This window comes from Staurois parvus, unplaced genomic scaffold (assembly GCF_062004578.1).
Source record: "Staurois parvus isolate SC_StPar_1 unplaced genomic scaffold, SC_StPar_1.0 ptg000059l, whole genome shotgun sequence".
Lineage (NCBI taxonomy): Eukaryota > Metazoa > Chordata > Amphibia > Anura > Ranidae > Staurois > Staurois parvus.
The window spans coordinates 11890224-11917332 of NW_028317855.1; the positions used below are offsets into that span (position 1 = coordinate 11890224).

General features: G+C 39.8%; 1 protein-coding gene across 3 annotated transcripts in view; it reads left to right on the forward strand.

The window, feature by feature from the left end:
- Positions 1–27109, forward strand: part of MAP3K4 (mitogen-activated protein kinase kinase kinase 4) — a 192183-nt gene that overhangs the window by 112382 nt on the left and 52692 nt on the right. For all 3 annotated transcript variants that reach the window (XM_089668609.1, XM_089668608.1, XM_089668610.1), the window contains 6 exons: positions 5744–5893; positions 8959–9120; positions 11694–11827; positions 15269–15347; positions 19166–19244; positions 20254–20350. In XM_089668609.1, coding sequence (XP_089524735.1) covers positions 5744–5893; positions 8959–9120; positions 11694–11827; positions 15269–15347; positions 19166–19244; positions 20254–20350 — 701 coding nt within the window. The remainder of the gene's footprint in view (positions 1–5743; positions 5894–8958; positions 9121–11693; positions 11828–15268; positions 15348–19165; positions 19245–20253; positions 20351–27109) is intronic.

The window sequence follows — 27109 nt, forward strand, 5'->3', positions numbered from 1 at the left end:
CATTTTCAAGAGGAGGGGAGAAAGATGATTGTTCATGAAAAACAAAATGGCTGAGACTTTAACAAGATGGCTGTCTTCTACAGCTTCCATGTCTCTATTGCGCATAATTGTTACAGATGGTCCTACCGATAATATTCTCAGTTCCTCACTTATCTCATTTATTAGTGGGATATAGTTCATTTTATATAAGTTCTTTAAGGACAAGGTCAATTTAATCCCCAGGTATTTTAATTCTCTTTCCCTCCATGGGAAGGGAAATTCTCTTTGCAAGGTTTTTTTTTTCCATTATCAGGACGTTAATTTTTAATAGCTCTGATTTTACTGGGTTAATTTTTAAGTTTGACATCTCTCCATAGCATTTCATTATTTTCGTTAAATTAAGTAATGTCAGCCTAGGATTAGCCACATAGAACAGCATATCATCTGCATACGCTGCCACTTTGTGTTCTATCTCCCCTATCTGGATCACTTTTATATCTATACTGTTTCAAACTGTTGTTAAGAGGGGATAGAACAAACAGGGATAGAACAAACAGAGGGAAAAGCGGACACAGTTGTCTTGTCCATTATACATCCTAAAGAACTCTGATAGTGACCCACTGAACTTTACTGCAGCTGAAGGTTGACTATAAAGTTTTCATATCCATTCTCTCATTTTGGGCCCAATATCCAGGATCTCCAATGTTTCTAACATAAAGCCCCAATCTACCCTATCAAAAGCCTTCTCTGCATCAACTGACAAAACCAGTACAGGGGTTTTTTCTCTCTTACTTTTCTGTATAAGGAGTAATGACCTTAACCCATTGTCTCTTCCCTCCCTCCAGGGAACAAATCCCACTTGGTCCAGATCAATCCACTCGGACATTAGATCTTTCAATCTGGTTACTAGTACCTTTTGCAAACCGTTTAGTATCTGTATTTAACAGTGAAATAGGCCAATAACTAGCACATTGGGTCTCATCTATCCCCTCTTTTAATATGAGCGTAATATATGCTTGTAATGACTCCTCCCTCATCTTCATTCCTTCTCCTAATGCATTCATATATATCCTCAATTTGGGGACTAGTTCTTGAAATTTTTTGTAATATCTCACTGTACAGGTGAAACTTGAAAAATTAGAATATCGTGCAAAAGTTCATTTATTTCAGTAATGCAACTTAAAAGGTGAAACTAATATATGAGATAGACTCATTACATGCAAAGCAAGTTAGTTCAAGTCGTGATTTGTCATCATTGTGATGATTATGGCTTACAGCTCATGAAAACCCCAAATCCACAATCTCAGAAAATTTGAATATTGTGAAAAGGTGCAATATTCTAGGCTCAAAGTGTCCCACTCTAATCCGCTAATTAAGCCATAACACCTGCAAAGGGTTCCTGAGCCTTTAAATGGTCTCTCAGTCTGGTTCAGTAGGAATCACAATCATGGGAAAGACTGCTGACCTGACAGTTGTGCAGAAAACCATCATTGACACCCTCCATAAGGAGGGAAAGCCTCAAAAGGTAATTGCAAAAGAAGTTGGATGTTCCCAAAGTGCTGTATGAAAGCACATTAATAGAATTTTGTTGTAACTGGTGCATGATCCGATAATGTTGTAACGTCTATATTGACCTTAACCAATGACTCCAGTAATCTATGTTCCAACAAATATAATCTAATCTTGAATATGTCACGTGGGCCGGAGAGTAGAACGTATAGTCCCTATCTCTAGGATGTTTAATCCTCCAGATATCTACTAATTGACACTGATATACCATTCTTCGCATTGCCTTCCGACTTCTGCCTTCCTCTCCCTGCACATACGACGTTGTGTCAACCTGCGGATCTATGCAGAAGTTAAAATCCCCTGCCATAATCTATTTGCCTGTTTTTTTTTTAAATCCAACAATTTTACGAGTATATTCTTAACCACTTGCCTACTGGACACTTTCACCCCCTTCTGCCCAGGACAATTTTCAGCTTTCAGTGCTGTCACATGTTGAATGACAATTGCGTGGTCATGCAACACTGTACCCATATGAAAATTTTATTATTTTTTTTAAAACGGATGGGGTATTCAATCACCACTGGGTTTTTATTTTTTGGACAAACCAAAAACAACTGAAAATTTTGAAAAAAAGTTTTTTTTTCTTAGTTTGTTATAAAATTTTGTAAATGAGTAATTTTTCTCCTTCACTGATGTGCGCTAATGAAGCTGCCGTGATGGGCACTGATAGGCTGCACTGATGGCCACTGATATGCAGCACTGATGGGGAGGCACTGGTAGGTGGCACTAATGGGCATTGACAGGAATCATTGGTGGGCATTCACAGACATCACTGATGGGCACTGAAAGACAGTACTCGTATGTGGCACTGATAGGTGTGATCGACTGGCACTGACTGGCACTAATAGTTGGCACTGAAAGGTAGCTCAGATGGGCACTGATATGTGGCATTGATGTGCACTGGTAGGCACTGACAAGTGGCATTGATGGACACTGATGGGGCTACACTGATCATCAGGGTACTGATCATCAGTGCCCCGATGATCAGTGTAGGTGTCCCCTTTGAGGAATACCATTTACCGGCTCTCCTCTCCTCATGAGCTGTCACGCTGACAGCTCGCGAGGAGAGAAATGCCGATAAACGTAATTTCCTTATTTACATGCTATCAGTTGTGAATGGACACAGCTGATCACATGACAGAGCCAAAGTCATCGGTTTTTTCCGCTGATCGGTGATCCGCTGTGTCCCAGGGACACAGCACACCACCGATTAACTGCGCGTGCGTGCCCCTGGGGGCGCACATGTGGCAGAGTGAGAGGACATCATATGACATCCTACCAGACTGAGAGAACCACCTTGCGCCCGTCATTTCTTTATATGGTGGGCGGGAGGTGGTTAAGGTAGGCCTCCGGATTTCTGTTGGGGCAGTAAGTATTTGCCAATGTGCACTTAATGTCGTGTAATCTTTCCTTCAGAAACAAATACCGCCCCTCAGGATCCTCCAGCTTAAATCTTGAATTCTTAGCTATACCAATTTCCACTCCTTTAGCCCACTTGGTAGGTGAATCGGCATAATATCAGGTTGGGTAATATCTAGAATATAATTTTACATTTGTTTCCTGTAAAAATGCTACTTCAATAGATCATTGTTGTAATTCTATAAGGATCTTATGCCTTTTTCCTGGTATATTCAGTCCCTTAACATTATAAGTTTTATAAACTTGACCTCCTCAATCTCTCTGGTATATATATATATATTTTTTCTTCTCTCACTCTCTTTTTTTGTCCTGCAAACCAGGGGTATCGTTGACTTTTGAAAGGGGCAATCTCCTGTATAATTCTCCCTCCCCATCCCTCTCTCCCCCCCCCCCCCCCCATTTGTAGCAAGAGAGTAATTGCTAGCAGATCTATTTCACCCCCCCCCCTCTGAAATACTCCCATCCCCCCCCCCCTCCCCTGAACCCTTGGGCCTAAGTTTTGCCCTTGAATCTGTCGTGGGACCTTCCCACTGGTGATTCCTTTATTGGGTTGGGGCTCTAAACACGCACGCCCACTCCGCTCCCCATCTTAAAACATGGGGATCTAGAGTTTGGCAGCGCATTCAGCCTCAAGGTGGCCCGCCCTCACCTTCTCATCATCTGCCCGATTCCTACTGCCCATCTAACCCTCCTGATTTCTCCATACATGAGACCTACAAACCCAGCGTGGGGAAAGAGAGCTGGGGGAGAAGGGGGTGAATAAAAAACCAAAACGGGAGGGTCACCCCCCCCCCCTTCTCTCAACCCCCTCACCCCACACACATTTATTTTTCGGCCTTGAACGCTGAGAAGACTCCCCTGACCACCCCATAATGTCCATTGACTTCTGTAGAAAATTAGGTCTAAAGCAACTTAATTCTTCTGGGAATCTCAATCTTGCCGTTTTCCCGATTTTGGGTACTTCAGGTAGTCCTGAGTGACTGTTTCTGAATTCCTGTGTCCCTTATTGGACACGAAAGAAAATAAATTTTTTTGATAACTGTAAAATCAATTTCTTGAAGATCATTAAGGGACACAAGTTCCACCCGTTTTCTGTTTTTGCTTGCCCCAGTGCTGCTTTGTTTTGTTTTTTATAGAGATCCACCAATATATTGAGCACAAATAGGGTTATCGGCGTCATGCCAATTAAAAAAAGTGCCGATAATGATAATTGACTTCATGCAAAATTGCGTCCCATGACTTCAGGGCAGAAACGGCCCTTATTGACTTCAATGCAAAATCACGTCCCGTTGACTTTACTGCAAAAGCGCCCCCTATTGACTCCAATGCAAAAATGCATCTATTTAGGTTTTTTAATTTTATATAGATTTCATTGTATTTTCTGTCCAATTCTTGTGTTACTTTTAATAAAAGTTATTTTAAGTTACTGAATTGTATTTTTAAAATTCATATTCCCTTAAATTCATGATATTAATTAAAAAGTCAAATATAATACAATTATATATAAAATGTATTATTTTACAAAAACTGTCCATTTGGGTTTTTGACCTAGTGCATTCTGAATTGTCGGTTTTGGTCCAGAATTCTTTTTTGTATTATACAAAACTGAGGTATGCTGGGTAGAAAAGGAGTTACACAGGGGCTGGCTTACAATTTTCCTGTTTGCCAGCTAGATTTCCTGTAAAGAGCAGAATAACCTATTTCTGAATTATGTCCCTCAATAGACTCCAAGGAATAGGTTTTACGGTATCGTTATAAAAAGGCTCCTTTTTAAAATTGCACAAGTGTGGGCCAAACGTTCTATAGCTCAAGCTTGGAGAACCCCTTTGGTTGTCTTCCAGGGGGTGAAGACCCGGATGAATGCTATGTTGTTCAATGAACAAATGTCTAGCATTCTTCATGATTCTCATCCGAGATTCCTTAAGGTTTGGGAAGCTTGGATACGTTATTCCTTGCCATCACTGCCTCCTACTAGTTATGGCCTCCTATAGTCACTGCCTGTGCTAGCCCCGTATCTGTGATCCTTCTAGTTTCCCTTCTTTCGTGTTACCTTTCTGATTCCCTTTTGTTTTCTTTTCTTCTAACCTTTTTTCTTTTCTCTTCTTTTTTCGATATTATGTTGGATTACTGCTGCTATTTGGTTCGGCTTTTTGCGTCTCTTTTTGATGTCATTGGACATTTCATTATTTGACTAATACATGTCAGCAGGATGTCTCTGTTTATGTGTTATTGTTCTGCTCTGCCCCTGCGAGGACGTATTTTGAGCTTGTTATATTCTTAAAAACAAAACTTTCTTAATAAAAATATTGAAACAGAAAAATTGCACAAGTGTAAATAGGCACTATTAAAATACACTAAGTGACTTGCAATTCAAAACTTCACAATAAGCATTACAGTAATAAGGAAACTTATTTTAAAATGGAGTCAGACAATTTCTGTTGGTTTTGCATAGAATGGGGAAGTGTTAGATCAAGTCTTTCTTTCTTTCTAGCTATTGAGGAAGATTTCTCCTTATATTCTGTCTCCATGATGGAGATCACCAAGACAAGAATCTCTTCAATGGGGACACGGATTTCAATAAAAAATACCCCACTTTTAAATTGCCACCATTTTTCCCTTGATTCCTTGTAATCTGAAAGATCCTTAGCATTTTATATCTCAATTGACCAAAATTACTGGCATAACTTTGTCATCAAGTTAAAATCTGTATATAACATTCAAGTTTTGGCATAATGTATATGTAAATCATTTTTTTCTTGCTTATCTTACCCACAAGGTCGACAATCTGTTACTTGTGGTGATGCAGTCTTCCATCTTAACAAACCATAGAAAGGCCTTCCAGCAGTCTGTAGAAGATATCTTATCGCTAAGGCTTGAACAGACATCAAGTCACCCTGTGATTGCAGAAGCTTTGCGTCAACTCAAGGTAAAAAAATTACATTACTTATGTATAATGGGACAGTATTCTTTGTTAATTACAGATGCATTAGGGCTCATGCACACTGGGCTCTCCTACAGGCGTTTGATTTTTTTTTTTTTTGTTTCAACCTGTAAAAGCATCTCTATGTTAGCTTATGTGTCCATGCACACATAAGCATTTACAGGCGTATTAGAACAGGAGCATTTACAGGCTGAAAAAAAAGTCACTGGTATGTTGAGAGGAACATTTGAGCAGAAAAAAACATGACACAAGTAAAGCATCTAAACACATCTAAACGCTAGATGCATTTAGCACTTGGGCATTCATTCATTCTAGTGGCCAGAATAAAATAATATTCTGGCCAATGAAAACCGTTAATGCTCAAGCGCTTGACGCGCCTGAACATGTCTAAACATGCCTGCAAAATGAGGCTTTAGGAACATTTTGTGAGCAGCTTTTCTCCTGCCAGGGGAAAAAGCGTTCAAGGGAGCTGAACAAATCTTCAGTGTACATATGGCCTTAAGACATGTTGGGAAAAAGAAAGCTGGCACTGTACTGGGCTAATTATAAGTGACCAAGGCATTCTCCTGCCCCAAAGCTACATGTATATACGCCCATTGTATATGCTGGGCTGCAGGGAAGGGAATGCCCTAGCCTCAGATGATTGGCTAAGTGCCTGGTGAGCTTGCTCATCACTATACATAACCATCAAAATTGGTTCACATGACCCTTTTAAATCTCTTTTATGACTTTTTCAACAAGTACTAGGATTGATTTTACTGTATATGAGGCGGAAAAACCATTAAGTTTGAAGGATAATAAAAGTGTAACATTCACCACAACCGGCATTTTTCGCTCCATAAGACATACTTTTTTCCCCCCAAAAAAGGGGGGAAAATGTCAGTGCGTCTTATGGAGCGAATATAAAGCGGCCGGTCCGGTATTTCCGCCGTCACCATGTTAGAATACTGGGCCGGCCGCTCAGCTGTTCTCTGTGGCAGAAACTCACCTGCTCTTCGGTCCAGCGCTGTAGTCTTCCCGTTCCGGCTTCTTCCCGCCCCGGCATCTGTGACAGCTGGGCCCACTGCGCATGCGCGATAAGCGCTGCACTTTGTGAATGGTCTGTGTCTTCTGGGACACATGACAGGTCCCAAAAGACGCCGGGCCATTCACAAAGCGCAGCGCTTCTCACGCATGCGCAGTGGGCACCCGGCTGTCAAAGTCGGGTGCCCACTGTATAGGAAGGAGAACTCCGTGGATGTGGGAGCGGGTACCTGTCTAATTCAGGTGCCCGCTCCCCCTCCCTCCCTAAAGGTCCGCAGTGTCTGGATATGCCCTGTACTGTCCACAGTCTCTGGTCATCTGTACTGTCCGCAGTCTTTGCTCATCCCCTGTACTGTCCGCAGTCTCTGGTCATCCCCTGTACTGTCTGCAGTCTCTGGTCATCCCCTGTACTGTCTGCAGTCTCTGGTCATCCCCTGTACTGTCTGCAGTCTCTGGTCATCCCCTGTACTGTCTGCAGTCTCTGGTCATCCCCTGTACTGTCTGCAGTCTCTGGTCATCCCCTGTACTGTCCGCAGTCTCTGGTCATCCCGTGTACTGTCCGCAGTCTCTGGTCATCTCCTGTACTGTGTCCATAGTCTCTGGTCCATCTCCTGTACTGTGTCCGCAGTCTCTGGTCATCTCCTGTACTGTGTCCATAGTCTCTGGTCTATCTCCTGTACTGTGTCCGCAGTCTCTGGTCATCTCCTGTACTGTGTCTGCAGTCTCTGGTCATCTCCTGTACTGTGTCCGTAGTCTCTGGTCATCTCCTGTACTGTGTCCGCAGTCTCTGGTCCTTCTCCTGTACTGTGTCCGCAGTCTCTGGTCATCTCCTGTACTGTGTCTGCAGTCTCTGGTCATCTCCTGTACTGTGTCCGTAGTCTCTGGTCATCTCCTGTACTGTGTCCGCAGTCTCTGGTCCTTCTCCTGTACTGTGTCCGCAGTCTCTGGTCATCTCCTGTACTGTGTCCGCAGTCTCTGGTCCTTGTCCTGTACTGTGTCCGCAGTCTCTGGTCCTTGTCCTGTACTGTGTCCGCAGTCTCTGGTCCTTGTCCTGTACTGTGTCCGCAGTCTCTGGTCCTTGTCCTGTACTGTGTCCGCAGTCTCTGGTCCTTGTCCTGTACTGTGTCCGCAGTCTCTGGTCCTTGTCCTGTACTGTGTCTGCAGTCCATTGGTTCAGGATATTTTTTTTTCTTGTTTTTCTCCTCTAAAACCTGGGCGCATCTTATGGTCAGGTGCGTCTTATGGAGTGAAAAATACGGTATGTGGATTACCAGAATATTAACATGTTTTCTATATCAGTCAGCCAGATTCTCACTAATGTTTGCTGCTGGCTAGACACCTAATAGTAACAGATACTTTAATGTCTAAAGTTACTACTGCCTTAAAAAATGGGAAATGTTTAAAAAAACTGTAAAGTGGTAAAAAAAAAAAAAAAAGATAGAAATTTAAAGGATATGTTTTACTCCCCACACCTGCTGTCACATTTAAAAATTGGTGCAACTGTGCAGGTCTCCTCCCACAAAACCACTTCAGTCATTCACAGCAATCTGTGAAAAGAAAACGACAAGTCCCATCTGCCACCGTGGCAGACAGCTTGTAGTTCTTAATGAACTGTGAAGGATTGATGAACTCCTTGTCAGCAGGAGTCAGATATTGCACCCATGATCCAATGATTGTGAGTGCAATGCTTTGTGGGCTCCTTGGGGGGGATGCAATTTTTTAAGCAAAAATATGTACACTTATTATTTTTTTTCCCCAAAGGTGAACTTAGCCTTTAAATATGTTTTAATACAGTGCCATTCTGTATTTTAAAGGTGGGTGATTCTTCTATTCTGTCACATTATTTTGCATTGTATCTAACAGCTTTTTTTTTTTTCCTTTACTTGACCTGCAGTTTTTGTTTCTGAACTGTAAATCATTAGTTGAATGTTTTTTCACGTTGTATATTCAAAATTCACAAATGTCAATATTGCTTGGTTACAAAATAGGTTTGCTCAAAAATCATGTTCAAATTAATTTCATATTAGAGTGATGCATTGGAACTCTGCAACAAGATTAGCGATGCTATAGATCGAGTGGATGAAATGTACACCTCCGAGTTTGAAGCCGAGGTTGATGAATCCGAATCCTCCACATTACAGCAGTACTACCGAGAAGCAATGATTCAAGGCTACAACTTTGGTTTCGAGGTAAAATTTTATATCCCTTAGTGACCACTAATTTGTTATGTTGTGCTTTTGACACAATATTCAGTACTTGAACTTTCTGGATGTCTGATTGGGAATATGTGTCTTTTTATTTATTTATTTTTTTAGATTTTAGGCTTTTTACTGTATGTCTGTACAGACAAACATATTAGATTCTCAAGTCGTTCTTGCAGATCAAGGTGACTTACAAATGACATGTGCATTCATTGTCATAATGTAAATGAATAAAAATGAACATTTTTATAGGGTAAAAGTACAGTGGGTACAGAAAAGAATCACCCCCCCCCCCTTTAAAATAATCTTATTTTGTTGCTCTGCAGCCTGTAATAAGGATACACAGTTTTTGTTTTATTCAGCTGTATTTACTCAGTGCAACCTATAACATCCAAGTGAAAGATACCACCAACATGTCAGAAAAAAAATTAAAAAACAGAATCACGGAGTTGGATTACCCACTCCTAAAAAAAATTACGTGTAAACCCAATCAGGTGCAGCTCATCACCTTCTCAATGGCACACAAAGCCATTTGACTTTCAAGTGTGATCCGCTGTGGTCATTTTGATTAGCTCAGCATGCAAAGAGCTTTCCTGGAGCATTTCATTGTAGTGCAACTGAAGGAAACAATCAATTATGGGTGGAAAGGCACTGTCAAAAGATCTCCTGGATAAAATTGTGGACAGGCTAATGTCAGGAGATAGGTACGAAAAAAATTAAAAAGGCTTTATCAATGCCTAGAAGCACAGTACAGTCTGTTCTTAAGAAGTGGAAGATATTTAGTACAACACAGACCCTCCCTGGATCAGGACATCACTCCAAACTGAATGAACGAGCCAGGAAGAAACTGGTCAGAGAGGCTACCAAGAGGCCTACAGCAACTCTGAAGCAGTTGCAGGAATTTATGACAAAGAATGGTCATTGTGTGCATGTTACAACAATCACAAATTCTCCACAAATGTAGCTTGTATGGGAGGGTTGCAGGAGAAAAGCCACTCCTCAAGAAAGGCCACCTGCAATCATGACTGAGCTTTGCCAAAAACATCTTGAAGATTCTAAGGTCTTTGCGTGGCCTAGTCAAAGCCCAGACGTAAACCTCATTGAAACTCTGTGGAATGACTTGAAGACTGCAGTCCACAAACAGTCATCATCAAATCTGAACTTGAACAGTTCTCCAAAGAAGAGTGGGTAAATATTGCAAAGTCTAGATGTGTAAAGTTAATAGAAACATATCCCAACAGAATAAGTGCCGGTTCACATATGTCACATATGTCCAGTCCACATCCAATCCGCATGACAAGTGAAATAACATTGCTTCCTGTGGTGCCTGTTTACAAATGTCCTGTGCACTGTCAGTGATAATTCAGTACGGATTGAAGAGTTATGTCCAATTTCTGAGCAGTGCAGTCTAGTTCAGGTGCGGATTGCAGGCTATTGACTTCTATGGAAACCATTTCAAAACTGCATATGTGTGAACAGGATAAAGTCCTGACCTGAACCGCTGAACAACTACTGTCATTTAGCTAAGAAACCTGAGCGTCAATCCACACCGTACATGTGTGAATCCACTCTAAAGGCTGTAAGTAAAGCAAAAGGTGGTTCAACAACATACTGACACAAGAGAGTGACCCTTTTACCAACTCAATGATTCTGTTTCTTGAATTTTTTTTTTCTGAAATGTTGGTGTTATATCTTTCACTTGGATGTTATAAGTTGCACTGTGTAAATACAGTAGGATAAAACAAAAACTGTCTTCATTTCAGGCTGCAAAGCAACAAAATGTGATTATTTTAAAGGGGGTGTTTCTTTTCTATACTCACTGCATGCACGCCTCTACATTTACCACCACATCAAATCTATGAAATGTATAATCTGGCATACCGAGCAAGGTGCTGATGATTAGTACCTCATTAAGGAGCATGCAGGGGTCCTGTCTTATTTAAACTTGATGCATCTAGGGTCTGGTGTTCTCTTCATTATTGACCTGTGCAGTGTCATCATGTTAATATCAATAGAACTCACTAAGATGCTTAAAAAAAAGAAAATGCCTATGAGAGTGGCAAGGGACTTAAGAAGATCACCAGATAATTTGAAATCGGTCATCCTACTAAGAGTAATATAATCTTCAAGTAATGTAATTTTCACAAGACTGCTAATTTGGTCAGGTCTGACCAACCCAGGATATTTAATACAAAAGCTGATCATTTGATGCAAAGAGAAGTCCCCTTGAAACTCCAAATTGAAATGCAGTCGGAATTGGCCCAGGTGGCAAGTGGTTAATGTTCCATTTAGGGATTAAGTGGGTATTAATGAATGCTGCTTTATGCATTCTATTTCATGCACTTGGGGAAACACATGTTTTCCTCAAACACGGTACATGTGTTAGAGTAGCCTTTTACCTGCTATTCCAAGCATGGGGGCTGAATTTGAACTGAATTTATTTTTACCATCTAGAAAGCAACTAACTTGGAGGAGCACAAAGGGAAGTCTAAAAATTATGAATTCTCATTCTTCAAAATTTCTGAAGTAATGTTTTTATGTTTCTTTTTTTAATCTTCAAGTATCATAAAGAAGTAGTCCGTCTGATGTCTGGACAATTCAGGCAGAAAATTGGTGACAAATACATAAGCTTTGCCAGGAAATGGATGAACTATGTTTTGACAAAATGTGAAAGCGGGCGTGGCACCAGACCAAGGTAAACTATTAACTAGTTGATCCACTGAGATCAAGGTGTTTCAGGTATAGACTCTTAGGGTTTATGCACATAGTGAATTCTAGGCATTTTATATGCGAAGTGTAAATTTCCCAACAGTCTTCATGCACCTGGGGAGCTGCAGGTGCTGTATACAATTCTTTGCGTAAGCGTTTACCCACACATGAGAACCTAGCACATTTCTCAAACACAAAATACGTCAGACAGACATGCACGAGTAAGCGCTGATTAAAAAAAAAAAAATATCAGCATTTACAAGAATCTGGCCACATACAGCCATGCATTCATATGGCAGGCTGTATGCATATAAAATGCTCATACATCTCCCTGTGCATGAACCCTTAAAGTAAGCTACGTTGATCAGATTTTCTTTTCTTTGGTATTCAAAATAAATATTTAATTTTTACATTTACAAATCGTTTTCTTTACTTGGGTAATTAGAACATATTGCATGTGAATGACATTTTTAATGTTGTTGCTCTTTATTCTTTTTGCATGTTTACCAGGCTGTTCTTAAAGTATATTTAAACCATAACACTAAAGTGGATGATCACATTTCATATTTACCAGGACTCCTCAAGTGATAAGTGGGGCCTAGACACAAATATAAACCCTACAGTCATATTGTCAGGCTTCTCAGATGGCTTGTGGGCGTGGTTATTTATCTGTGTGCTGCATTTTTATACAGTGTACCATGTTTCTGAAAAGTCCTGCTTGCTGCATCTTTAACCATTAGCCGCCCGGCCAATGGCCGTTTGGCGGCTTGAAATGCGCTCTTAAATTCCGGGTGCACGCCATTTGGCATGGTCCCGCACATGCGCAGTTTGCGGCACAGCAGAGCGGCGCAGCAGCGGGATCTGTCACGGGCCATGCACCTCGGACACGGCCGATAACAGATCCGAGTACCGGCTCCCGTAGCTGGTACCATGTGACCTGCTGTGACCAATCACAGCAGGTCACATGATAGTTGTATACAATGGATGGCTTCATTCATGATGCCATCCATTGTATACTAGTGCCTAGCTGTGAATGGTCACAGCAGGTCACATGCACATGTCATGTGATTAGCTGTGACCAAATCACAGCTAAGCACAAAAAAAAAAAAAAAAGCTGAATGAATCGATTTCATTCAGCTAAATGCTTGCTTATAGCAAAGTAATTCTTTGCTATAAGCAAACTGTGTATAAAAATAAAAAAAAAAAAAATACTGATCACTCCCCCAAAGTAGTACAATGTTACTATGGTAACATTGTACTACTTTAGTCATAGTAAAATATGAAAAAAAAATCTTTAAAAAAATGTAATAAAAAATTAAATATAATAAAAAAATAAAAAAATATATATATTTTTTTTTTTCATACTGTCACCAGTCAGTGTCCATGTTCACCGCCATGCCAGTTATATGAAGACGCTGTACTGCACTGGTGACAGTATGTAAAAAAAAAAAATTGTGAAAATTATTTTTTTAATTTTTTCATTTTCCGAAAAATTATGACAAAAAAATACAACTTCAAAAAACTCGCCATGCCTCTTATGAAGTACGTCAGACTGTCTACTCTGCAAAAAGGGGTCATTTGGGGATATCTGTACTATTCTGACATTCTTGGACCTCAAGAAATTAGATTGGCTGTCAGTACTTCAGGATTGATCAATATTCAGATCTATACCATAGTTTGTGAACTCTATAACTTTCCTACAAACTAAAAAATACATCCTAATTTGGGTTATTTTCACCAAAGACATGTAGCAGAATACATCTCGGCCTAAATTTATGAAGAACAATTATTTATTTGTAAACTTTTATAACAGAAACAAAGAAAAATGTGTTTTTTTTTTCAAAATTTTTGGTCTTTTTTTTGTTAATTTAGCAAAAAATAAAAACCCCAGCGGTGATTAAATACCACCAAAAGAAAGCTCTAGTTGTGTGAAGAAAACGATAAAATTTTAGTTTGGGTACAGTGTTGTATGACCGCGCAATTGTCATTCAAAGTGTGAGAGCGCTGAAACCTGAAAAATGGCCTGGGCAGGAAGGTGTAAAATCACACGGTATTGAAACGGTTAATGCGTTTTGTGGAAAACGCACCTTCCATTATAGTCAATGGTTGCGCACCAAAATTGCAACAAGGTTTTTATTAGTGCATTTTTTTGAGTCACATGTTCATTTTTCTCAGGTGACTGAGGTAGAAATATGCATGAAAAATGCATATAAAACACACTATGGGGTTGATTTACTAAAGGTAAATATACTGTGCACCGCAAGTGCAGTTATTTTATATCCGAGGGGAAGCTCTGCTGATTTCTTTCATCCAACCATGTGTAAGCAAAAATACTGTTTTTTTATTTTTCTTGCTTCTTCCCCTCCGATCTAGAGAAACTGCACTTTCAGTGCAATCCAAGTGGACTTGCAGTGCACAGCCAATTTGTCTTTAGTAAATCAACCCCTATGTACGTGTTGGGTTAATTTTAACACCATGCATTCCAAAGAAAATGCATATTGCGTTTTCTAATGCACAGGTGTGAATGGGCCCTTAGGGAGAAGGTGGCACTTGAACAACACATCCATCTGGAGTTTTGTAGTCTTTTAGAAGATAAATATACCACCAGTCATAGAGATTTAGTGGGCAGCCAGGTGCACAGGATTAACACTTGAAAGAAGTAATTAGAGTCTGGTTAAAGTATCTGTGAACCCATACCTTTTTGATACAACCCATTCAGTTTAAAATGAAAGACAAAACATTTGTGTGCTGTTTTCAGCTGCATAAGGGGCGTAGAGAGCTAGGGTTGGAGGAAAGCAGTAGACTGATCTTCCCATTGAATGACTCTACAGGGGGGCATTTCAGCACAAGTCTGATCATTGGAGAACAGACAGGCTGTGATCCCTGCACAGCCAGAAAACGGACCATGCTGGGATGGTTGTGCTCTCATGCCTAGCATGGTCAGTGTAGAATTAGGAAAGCAGGAGGACTGGCAGGATCACTAGGGATTTCACACAAAGGAAGCAATGCAAAGAGAACATAATACTTTTTAACAAAAGTACATGGTAGAACAGGTACATATTAGGAATATGAAATGTTGGGATAACATATCCTTTAAGTGCAAAATTCTGATGTTTGCGTATAATTGCATTATTACATTGGTCACAAGTGAGCCAAACAACTAACTTTGTGCACAATTTAATCACCAGTGGGCAGAGGTATTCATCTGTTTGGAAGACAGAATAATCTCGGGGGACAAGTGATAGAGCCATCGATTGTCACTTGAGGGGATTGTTAATTTTACCACAGGAGTAGGCAGATTTAAAATGGAGACCGTCATACAGGTCCATCATTGAGCTGCTGGATCCATGTGCATATACATTTATGTTGTATATACTTGTTAGTAGCCCTGAATACTTTTTACAGACCTCCTTCTTCTTCCGTGCAGGTGGGCAACTCAGGGTTTTGACTATCTTCAAGCTATTGAGCCAGCATTCATTTCAGCCCTTCCAGAGGATGATTTTTTGGTATGGCTATATTTACATTTTCACTACAGATGAAGCAATAATTGAAAAGTTTAATAAACTATTAATATCATTCCCCTAATGAAGCTTTAATAGCTTCTGCAACACAGCTGTCCAGCAGTTACTGATTTGAAGAATCCACAAATTTATTCATTACCTCATTTATACTTGACCTGCTGTTCACTATACCTATTGGATGTTTCAGTTATTTTCTTGAAATTGTAAGCTGTTCACATATACATGAGTTTAAGGCTTGGTTTACACTATTGCATTTGCGTGGACACGGCAGCCCATTCGAATGAGCTGTTGTGCCTGCATTTCATGCAGGAAAAAAGTTTCCTGCACCTTTTTTAAAACACAGCGGCAGAGCTGCTTTTGCACCATGCAATTTCCCGGCAGTTCCTGCACCCACAAACGCTCTGTGTTTTTTAGATGCGTGGGGATGCCATTGAGAATGAATGGCATCCCCACACATTTTTAAAGAGCAGCGTTTTGGCTGCTGCTGGGTGCAGGAACTGGTGCAATTCCCTCACCTGCAACCACCCGTAATAGTGTGAACCAGGCCTAAGGGTTTACCAAGAATAAAACTGAATTAAATATAACTCCTAATGTTTTGTCGGAGTACATATTTCAGCTTGGTTTGGCCATTTCTATGGTGATGGTATGAACCATGCACCTGACTGTAGATAGGAGGCTCTGTACCTCTTCACCAGCATCTTGTTTGTGGTCTGTGAATAACTATTAAACTCTCTGAGAAAAACCTGATATTTTGATGACTACACATTCACATAACACACTAGGGCCAATTTACCTACCAGCATGCCTTTGGAATGTGGGAGGAAACCAGTGAATCCAAAGGAAACCAGCACTAGTACAGGAAGAACATGCAGACACTATGCAGATAGTGCCCTGCCCAATATTCAAGTTAAGGACCCTAATGCTGAAAGACAGAAGTGGTAACCATTAAGCCACTGTGCTGTCCTTCTTTTTTTTTTTTTTTTTTTTTTTTTTTTTTTTTTTTTAAATGAATATATGCTTGCATTCATTTTTGTCTTTTTTTTTTTTTTTTTTTTTTATCCCTGCCTGAAGTTCAACTGTAATTGGAAATGTGGAAAATATGTAGTGAGCGCAAAAAGAAAAAAAATCACAAGGTGCTGGCACAAAAAGGACAACCCACTTCATCCACAAAAACATATACAAAAAAGAGTGTGCAGCTCCATTGTGTATACTATAAGTAACTAGTAAAACACTAAATGATTAAAATATGAAGATTAGTGACATGCGTGATAAGAATCATATTATGAGTGCATATATCACAAGCAAAAAAGTCCAAAAAAAAAAAAATCACAAATATATATTGTCCAAAAGTGTTGAATAATAATAATGGAGTGACATCAAGTGATAAGTGAATCCATGACAATTCTTCCTCCTAATGTACTCACCAGAAGCAAAGGATAAATGAGCATTCAAGCAGCAAATCCTCCAAAAGGTAAAACCCCCTCCACGGTCAGAATGGACATTTAGCAGAAACAGCGGGGCTCTATGTGGAAAACCCTCTACATAAAAATATGTGATTTCTCCACGGCATACATCGGTCCCCGGTCTGATAAGACTGAATCCTGGAGGGAGAAAGCTCACATACTGGAGCCCAAGAGAAGTTGCTTATGGTGTAGTATTTTTTATTATAAAAAGCAATTGCATCCACGTGGAGCATAAAAACAAATACAGTCACACTTACAAAGATGGCCGCCGGACCATCACATGGACTCGTCGGCATGATGTCAGCACGTAGGCTCCCTGGGAGGAGTACATTAGGAGGAAGAATTGACATGGATTCACTTGTCACTTGATGTCACTCCATTGTTATTATTTAACACTTTTGGACACTATATATTTGTGATTTTTTTTTTTTTTTACTTTTTTGCAATTTGTATACAGTTAGGCATCACTAACCTGATCAATCACTGTTTTTGGTAGAAATTACATTTCTACATGGCAAATAATTTACTAGCAGGTGTATTAGAGTAATAGAAATCCAACAGACCCAACAGTCATGACATGCATGCTGCTGATTCTGTGTAATTGAATCACTAATTGAAAGGGGCATGTTCAAAATAATAGCAGTGTGGAGTTCTATTAGTGAGGTCATTCATTCTTTAAAAAACAGGTGGCAATTATTGCCCTTATTTAAGGAAGGAAGGCAGCAAATGTTGTACATGCTGGTTACAGTGCATTTCTCTCTGAAATTCTGAGGAAATGGGTCGTTCCAGACATTGCTCAGAACAGCGTACCTTGATTAAAAAGTTGATTGGAGAGGGAAAAACATATAAAGAAGTGCAGAAAATGATAGGCTGCTCAGCTAAAATGATCGCAAATGCTTTAAAATGGCAACCAAAACCTGAAAGACGTGGAAGAAATCGAAAAACTACCATTCGAATGGATAGAAGAATAGCCAAAACGGCAAGGACTCAGCCAACAATCAGCTCCAGGAAGATCAAAGAAGGTCTAAAGTTCCCTGTGAGTACTGTTACAATTAGAAGACGCCTATGTGAAGCCAAGCTATCTGCAAGAAGCCCCCGCAAAGTCCCACTGTTGAAAAAAAGACGCACTGAAGAGGTTACAATTTGCCAAAGAGCACATTGACTGGCCTAAAGAGGAATGGCGCAACATTTTGTGGACTGATGAAAGTAAGATTGTTCTTTTTGGGTCTAGTGGCTGGAGACAGTTTGTCAGACGACCCCCAAACGCTGAATTCAAGCCACAGTACACTGTGAAGACAGTGAAGCATGGTTGCGCAAGCATCATGATATGGAGATGTTTCTCATACTACGGTGTTGGGCCTATTTATCGCATACCAGGGATCATGGATCAGGTTGAATACATCAGAATACTTGAAGTCATGCTGCCTTATGCTGAAGTTGAAATGGGTGTTCCAACAAGACAACGACCCCAAACACACCAGTAAACGTGCAACATCTTGGTTCCAGACCAACAAGATTGACGTTATGGAGTGGCAAGCCCAATCCCCGGATCTTAATCCAATAGAAAACTTGTGGGCTGACATCAAAAATGCAGTTTCTGAGGCAAAACCAAGAAATAGAGAAGAACTGTGGAATGTAGTCCAATCATCCTGGGCTGGAATACCTGTTCACAGGTGCCAGAAGTTGGTTGACTCCATGCAACACAGATGTACAGCAGTTCTCAGAAACAGTGGTTACACAACTAAATATTAAGTGATTCAAAGGAAAGCAAAATCTTCAAACATTTTTCAGTTTATATAGTGAATGTTTGAGTTTGTAAAGAAGAATACAAACACTGCTATTTTTTTTGAATAGTCAAATATTTACTTTTCTTCAATTTTTTTTAGAGGAACAACACAAATTTGATATATTTTTCTTCATGTTTTGATTTGGAATAGAATGTGTAGTGTTCCCAATGCATTTGTGTGTATGGAAATAAAAGCTATTAGAAGGATTTTGAGCTTTATTCACTTTTTTCAACACACTGCTGTTATTTTGATCACAACTGTATGCACTCATAATATGATTCTTATCACGCATGTCACTAATGTTTTAATCATTTAGTGTTTTACTTGTTACTTATAGTATGCACATTAATGTTGCACTCTCTTTTTTTTGTATGTCATTGAAAATGTAATTTCCCTTGTTTCTAATCATTTTATTTGCAGGTAATTAACAAATGAATATATTTACTTACTAATTTTCTTGCATTTTGTTTTTCGAATTTCTGTGTTTTTTTGGGCAAGTAATAGCAGTAGACTTTTTGTATGCAACATTTTCACTGTGCTCTCTTTTCTTTAGAGCTTGCAAGCTCTCATGAATGAATGTATTGGCCATGTTATTGGAAAACCCCATAGTCCAGTAACAGGGTTGTACCTTGGTAAGAGCAATGATTATACTTCTTTTATTGTTATATGCTTACAGTTACTTTTAGAACGTGTCTGTCAGTTATACTTGACATTACTGCAAAAACTTCTATATATTAATCCACCAACTATCACCGTGTGCAGATGATTTTGTGTCTTATGTATGCAGATTGAATGAACTTTTTTTAAATTTGCTAAATAAGCTTGAATGGGTTAAACTTTAAGAGACTGTTAAGGTTAGTTACTTTATTTCTGTCTGTCTTTATCATGCAAACAAATACATTTTACAATAACTCAAGAATAGTTTGTGTATTTAGTTTTACCCCAATGGTTTTTTTTAAAATGTAAATTCTGGTTTCCTGCTGCTTGAAGACTTCTATTTGTAGTGCTTTATCAATCTTCAAAAGTATAGGACAATATGCTCTTTGCCTTTGTTATAACACGTTTGTTTCTTGTTATTAAGAAAATCTAGATTTTTTTTTTTGTTCTTTACATTAATTTATTTCAGTTTAATTTTGCTGTTTTGGGTATCTCCTTTCATGGTTGCAATAACTGAGCGAAACAAGAACTTCTGGTGGGGGGAAAAAAATAAACAAGCCCTATTTTTGCAGCTGAACGGAAGAACAGCTCAGACGTGTGTTTTAGGGAGATGAATAGAAGATGATTGTAGTCTCTATGTTTCCATGGCAGTGATGCAAAAAGGTTTTATTGGCAACAAGAGCTTCTTTCATCCTTGACTTTTTAAAATCCTTTTTTAATGTGTTCATCACAGCTGTACACTTGCCATAAAGATATTATAAGCAGGCTTAGACATACTGGTATAAGGTTAATTTGTTATCACGCTTGTCTGTGCATTTTTGAGCACTTGGTTACACTACATTCTGTTGTAATTTGTTGATGGATGTACAAGTAGGAAAAAAGACTGCTAAGAAAAGACTACTTTGAAATATTATTGTGACATGTTAATATTGTGTATGTACTTTTCCTTCTGTTGTATTCTAATACCATATTTTTTTATATTAGTTACACATCGCAATAGTCCCAGACCTGTGAAGGTGCCTCGATGTCCTAGTGACCCACCAAACCCTCACCTCAATACTCCTACACCAGAAGGTTTCAGGTATTATTTTTAGAAATAAAAGGAAAAATGTATTTCCGTTAAGTACTCTTGTAACAAAATGGAACTGAAATTTACTGTTTTGTTCAAGAATAGTTGAGTTACCTAGTATCCAAGTTTTGGAAACAATTAGCTGACTTGTACTGTATAACTTCTTAAAACTGGATAGTATCATTATTGACGTATAAGTTTCGATGGTTATGCTTTAGAGGGGGTTCCTGTAAAGAAAATATGTTTAGTTTCTTTACCATGGAAGCAATGTGAAGCTGCACATTGTCCCATATTCAGTATTTCTGGTTGTTAGCACATTTTCTTTTTTTTTTTTTTAAGTATTGTAATAAATCAGCTCTGTGATGACACGTGGGGCTGCTGGCAAGTAAAGTTTGATATACCCAAACCTAAAAACGTACAATGTTGTGAAATGATGCAGCGCCAGTGGATAAAACAGAAATGTACAATAAAATAAACAGTGTTCAAAAGTGAAGTCTCTCTTAAATCAAAGTCCATATACAGTGGGCAACATAAGTATTGAACACGCCACCATTTTTCTCAGGAAATGTATTTCCAAAGGTGCTATTGACATGAACTTTACACCAAATGTCGGTAACAACCCATGCAATTCATACATACAAAGAGACAAATAAGTTCAGAAATTAAGTTATGTGTAATAAAATGGAATGGAACAGGGAAAAAGTATTGAACACGCCAACTAAAATTTACCTAATTCTTCGTACAAAATCCTTTGTTGGTAATGACAGCTTCAAGACGCCTCCTGTATGAAGAAACTAGTCGCATGCATTGCTGGGGTGTGATTTTGGCCCATTCTTCCACACAAACAGTCTTCAAATCTTGAAGGTTCCATGGGTCTCTTCTATGAACTCTGATCTTAAGTTCTTTACATAGATATTCTGTTGGATTCAAGTCAGGTGATTGGATGGGCCATTCTAGCAGCTTTATTTTCTTTCTTTGAAACCAATTGAGAGGTTCCTTAGCCTTGTGTTTGGAATCCTTGTCTTGCTGAAATGTCCACCCTCGTTTTATCTTTATTATCCTGGTAAATGGCAGCAGATTTTTATCAAGAATGTCTTGGTAAATTTTTCCATTCATCCTTCCTTCAATGACATGACGTTTGCCAGTACCGTATGCTGAAAAACAGCCCCACACCACCATGATGTTCCCACCTCCAAACTTCACTGTTGGTATTATGTGCAGTGCCATTTGACCTCCCAAACATGGAATGTTTTTTGGCATCCATCGAGTTAAATTTTGGTCTCATCTGACCAGACTATATTCTCACAGTATTTCACAGGCTTGTCTATACATTGTGCAACAAACTTTAAACGAGCTTCAACATACTTTTTCTTCAGCAATGGAGTCTTGCGTGGTGAGCATGCACACAGGCCATGGCGGTTGAGTGCATTACTTAGTTTTCTTTAAAACAATTGTACCTGCTAATTCCAGGTCTTTCTGAAGCTCTCCACAAGTGGTCCTTGGCTTTTGGACTAATTCTTTCACTCCTCTGTCAGAAATCTTGTGAGGAGCACCTGGCTGTGGCCGGTTTATGGTGAAATGATGTTCTTGCCGCTTCCGGATTATGACCCCAACAGTGCTCACTGGAACATTCAGACGTTTAGAATCCTTCTGTAACCAATGCCATCAGTAACAATAAGGTTGCAAAGGTTTTGAGAGAGCTCTTTAGTTTTCCCCATAATGGAATATTTCCTGTGTGACACCTTGGTAATGAGACACCTTTTTATAAGCCATCAGTTGAGACTGAACCAGCTGAAATTAATTTGCACTAACAAGCATTGCTTTCCTATTACTGATACCTTTTTGCACCTCCCTTTCTTCATGTGTTCAATAATTTTTCCCTGTGTCATTCCATTTTATTACACATAACTTATTTTTTGAACGTATTTCTTTTGTTTTTTTTGTATGTATGGATTGCATAAGTTGTTGCCGACGTGGTGAACATTTCATGTCAATAGCACCTTTAGAGATACAGTGGGGCAAAAAAGTATTTAGTCAGCCACCAATTGTGCAAGTTCTCCCACTTAAAAAGATGAGAGAGGCCTGTAATTGGCATCATAGGTAGACCTCAACTATGAGAGACAAAATGAGAAAAAAAAATCCAAACAATCACATTGGCTGATTTGGAAAGAATTTATTTGCAAATTATGGTGGAAAATAAGTATTTGGTCAATATCAAAAGTTCATCTCAATACTTTCTTATATACAGTCAGGTCCATAAATATTGGGACATGGACACAATTCTAACATTTTTGGCTCTATACACCACCACAATGGATTTGAAATGAAACGAACAAGATGTGCTTTAACTGCAGACTGTCAGCTTTAATTTGAGGGTATTTACATCCAAAGCAGGTGAACAGTGTAGGAATTACAACAGTTTGCATATGTGTCTCCCACTTGTTAAGGGACCAAAAGTAATGGGACAGAATATTAATCATAAATCAAACTTTCACTTTTTAATACTTGGTTGCAAATCCTTTGCAGTCAATTACAACCTGAAGTCTGGAACGCATAGACATCACCAGACGCTGGGTTTCATCCCTGGTGATGCTCTGCCAGGCCTCTACTGCAACTGTCTTCGGTTCCTGCTTGTTCTTGGGGCATTTTCCCTTCAGTTTTGTCTTCAGCAAGTGAAATGCATGCTCAATCGGATTCAGGTCAGGTGATTGACTTGGCCATTGCATAACATTCCACTTCTTTCCCTTAAAAAAACTCTTTGGTTGCTTTTGCAGTCTGCTTTGGGTCATTGTCCATCTGCACTGTGAAGCGGCGTCCAATGTGTTCTGAAGCATTTGGCTGAATATGAGCAGATAATATTGCCTGAAACACTGCAGAATTCATCCTGCTGCTTTTGTCAGCAGTCACATCATCAATAAATACAAGAGAACCAGTTCCATTGGCAGCCATAGATGCCCACGCCATGACACTACCACCACCATGCTTCACTGATGAGGTGGTATGCTTAGGATCATGAGCAGTTCCTTTCCTTCTCCATACTCTTCTCTTCCCATCACTCTGGTACAAGTTGATCTCGGTCTCATCTGTCCATAGGATGTTGTTCCAGAACTGTGAAGGCTTTTTTAGATGTCGTTTGGCAAAGTCTAATCTGGCCTTCCTGTTTTTGAGGCTCACCAATGGTTTCCATCTTGTGGTGAACCCTCTGTATTCACTCTGGTGAAGTCTTCTCTTGATTGGTGACTTTGACACACATACACCTACCTCCTGGAGAGTGTTCTTGATCTGGCCAACTGTTGTGAAGGGTGTTTTCTTCACCAGGGAAAGAATTCTTCGCTCATCCACCACAGTTGTTTTCCGTGGTCTTCCGGGTCTTTTGGTGTTGCTGAGCTCACCGGTGCGTTCCTTCTTTTTAAGAATGTTCCAAACAGTTGTTTTGGCCACACTTAATGTTTTTGCTATCTCTCTGATGGGTTTGTTTTGTTTTTTTCAGCCTAATAATGGCTTGCTTCACTGATAGTGACAGCTCTTTGGATCTCATTTTGAGAGTTGACAGCAACAGATTCTAAATGCAAATAGCACACTTAAAGTTAACTCTGGACCTTTTATCTGCTCATTGTAATTGGGATAATGCGGAAATAACACACACCTGGCCATGGAACAGCTGAGAAGCCAATTGTCCCATTACTTTTGGTCCCTTAAGAAGTTGGAGGCACATATGCAAACTGTTGTAATTCCTACACCGTTCACCTGATTTGGATGTAAATACCCTCAAATTAAAGCTGACAGTCTGCAGTTAAAGCACATCTTGTTCATTTCATTTCAAATCCATTGTGGTGGTGTATAGAGCCAAAAATGTTAGAATTGTGTCCATGTCCCAATATTTATGGACCTGACTGTATCCTTTGTTGGCAATGACAGAAGTCAAACGTTTCCTGTAAGTCTTCACAAGGTTGGCACACACTGTTGCTGGTATGTTGGCCCATTCCTCCATGCAGATCTCCTCTAGAGCAGTGATGTTTTGGGGCTGTCGCTGGGCAACACGGACTTTCAACTCCCTCCAAAGGTTTTCTATTGGGTTGAGATCTGGAGACTGGCTGTGACGTGTTCAATAATTGCTTTACCCGCTGTATATTCAATAACAAAGATCTTCCACCATCCAGCAGATCTTTGTAGTGTAACAAAACACAGACTGCCACAACCTTTAACCCCTTCGCGCTGGCACCTCCCTGCCCTTTAAGGGTTTCAGAAGCCAGGAGGGCGGGGTTTAGGGTCATGTGACCGCCGTGACATGGCGTCACGGCGGTCACATGATCGGGAAAAGTCCAGATCGAAAGAGGAGATCGGGACCTTTCCGTGAGTACTGGACATGTGTGCTGGGAGTGCGCTCTCAGCACATATGTTCTTTTTTAATAGAACGCAAATGTGTGGCCGCGCGGCGTCTAGGCCAGACGCCAGGAGGCTTCACATTTGCGTTTGGCCAGCGTGAAGAGGTTAATCAAATGCACACTCACCAAACCGTAAGCTGTGATGGGTGCAGCAGACACAGCATGTTTTTGGGCACAAATTCTCCCCAGGGGTATGCACTTCCACTCTGGAATCACTCTTCTTAGGCTGCCCATACATCATCATACAATTTTCTTGTTCGGCTTTCCTTAATCATTTGCCTAATGAGCATTTATACCCCCTTCCTGCCCTGGCTAATTTTCAGCTTTCAGCGCAGTCACAATTTGAATGACAGTTGCACGATCATGCAACACTGTACCCATATGAAATTTTTAGAATTTTTAAAATAGTGCTTTCTTTTGGTGGTATTTAATCGCCACTTGGGTGTTTTTATATTTTGTGCAAACAAAAAAAAATTTATTTTCTTTCTATTATAAAAATTTGCAAAAAGGTAATTTTTCTCCTTCACTGATGTGCGTTGATGAGGCTGCACTGATGGGCACTGATGAGGTGGCACAGATAGGCAGTACTGATGGGCACTGATAGGCGGCACTGATGAGCTGGCACTGATGATACTGCAGTGATATGCAACGATGGGCAATGATAGGCGGCACTGATGGACACTGATGACACTGACTGCCGGCATTGATGGGCACTGCCGGGTGACACTGGTGGGCGGCACTGCTGGGCACAGGTGGGTGGCACTGCTGGGCACTGATCATCAGTTTCCTGATGATCGAAGCCGATCCGTCCTCTGACAATTGCCAGTTATCGACAGTACTTTCCTCACGCTATGACAGTGTGAGGAAAATGCAGCCGATAACCGGCAAATGCTTTTATCGGTGATCTGCTGTGTTATTGAACACAGCTGATTACGTGGTAAAAGGCCGCTGTGATTGGCTTTTTACCATATCACGTGATTAGCTGTGTCCATAGGACACATCGATCACGGAGATCGCCGGGTGTGCACCCCCAGGGGCGTGCGGGAGAGTATCATATTTACCTTCAACTATGTTGGTGCAAAAGTCTGTCTGCCTACAAATTTAGAGTGTTTAGGTTTGACCTCCTATTACATGGTCTTGGTATATTTAAAGGAAAATTGTAGAAGAAAATTGTACAATTTATGGCCAGCTTTAGGCAGCAGCAAAAGGCAACTCCTACTGGAACAGATAGAGCTCACTAAGGAACCAACAGAAAGCCAGTGATAGTGTACTAGTTTAACAGCATGCCGCCCACCAACATTAGTTGCTTCTATTTGAATATAAATTGACTTTGATTTAAGAGAGATGTTTGGCACATCGAACACTGTTCACTGTGCAAGTGAAATTGCACTTTGGAAGGGAATTTTCCTCAGAGATTAGTTAATGTGGTGAAATTTTATTTTGCAAACAACTCCCAATCATGTGCAAGGAAACTAAAAAAAAATCTATTTTTGCTTGCATATGATTGAATGACAGAAGTAAAGCGTTTCACCTCTTTCACTATGTTCTTGGGAAAATTCCCTTGCAAAGTGAGCAACTATTTTCCTTTATTAAATCAGCTAGCTGTCTTTCTTTGACTTACACTTTCCCATCAAGTAATTTTTTTTTTTTACTTACACTGATAACATACTATATTTCATATTGCCTGTTTATGAGATTGCATTTCGTGTCTGTGGGCATAAAAATGTACAGTGCATTCATAAAGTATTCAGACCTCCCCTTTTTTCTGTTTGGTTATGTTGCAGCCCAATTATACAGTTGTTTAAATTCATTTTTTTTCATTAATCTACACTTAGTACCTCATAATGACAAAGTGAAAACAGAATATTAGAAATATCTGTGAATTTAATAAAACTAAAAAACTGAAATATCACATGAACTTGGGTATTCAAAAACCCTTTACTCAGTACCAAACACATTTGGCAGCAATTACAGGCTTGAGTCTTTTTGGGTATGACGCAGTAAGCTTTGCACACCTGGATTGGGGCATTTTCTGGCATTCTTCTTTGCAAATCCCCTCAAGCTCAGTCAGGTTGGATGAGGACCGTCGGTGGACAGCCATTTTCAGGTCTCTCCAGAGATATTTAATAGGGTTCAAAGCAGGACTCTGGCTGGACCACTCTAGGACATTCACAGAGTTGTCCTTAAGTCACTGCTGTGTTGTCTTCGCTGTGTGCTTAGGATCATTGTCATGTTGGAAGGTGAATCTTTAGCCCAGTCTGAGGTCCTGAGTGCTGTGGAACAGGTATTAATTGAGGATATCTCTGTAGTTTACTCCTTTCAGCTTTCTCTCAACCCTGACCAGTCTCCCAATCTCAGCTGCTGAAAAACACCCTCAGAGCATGAT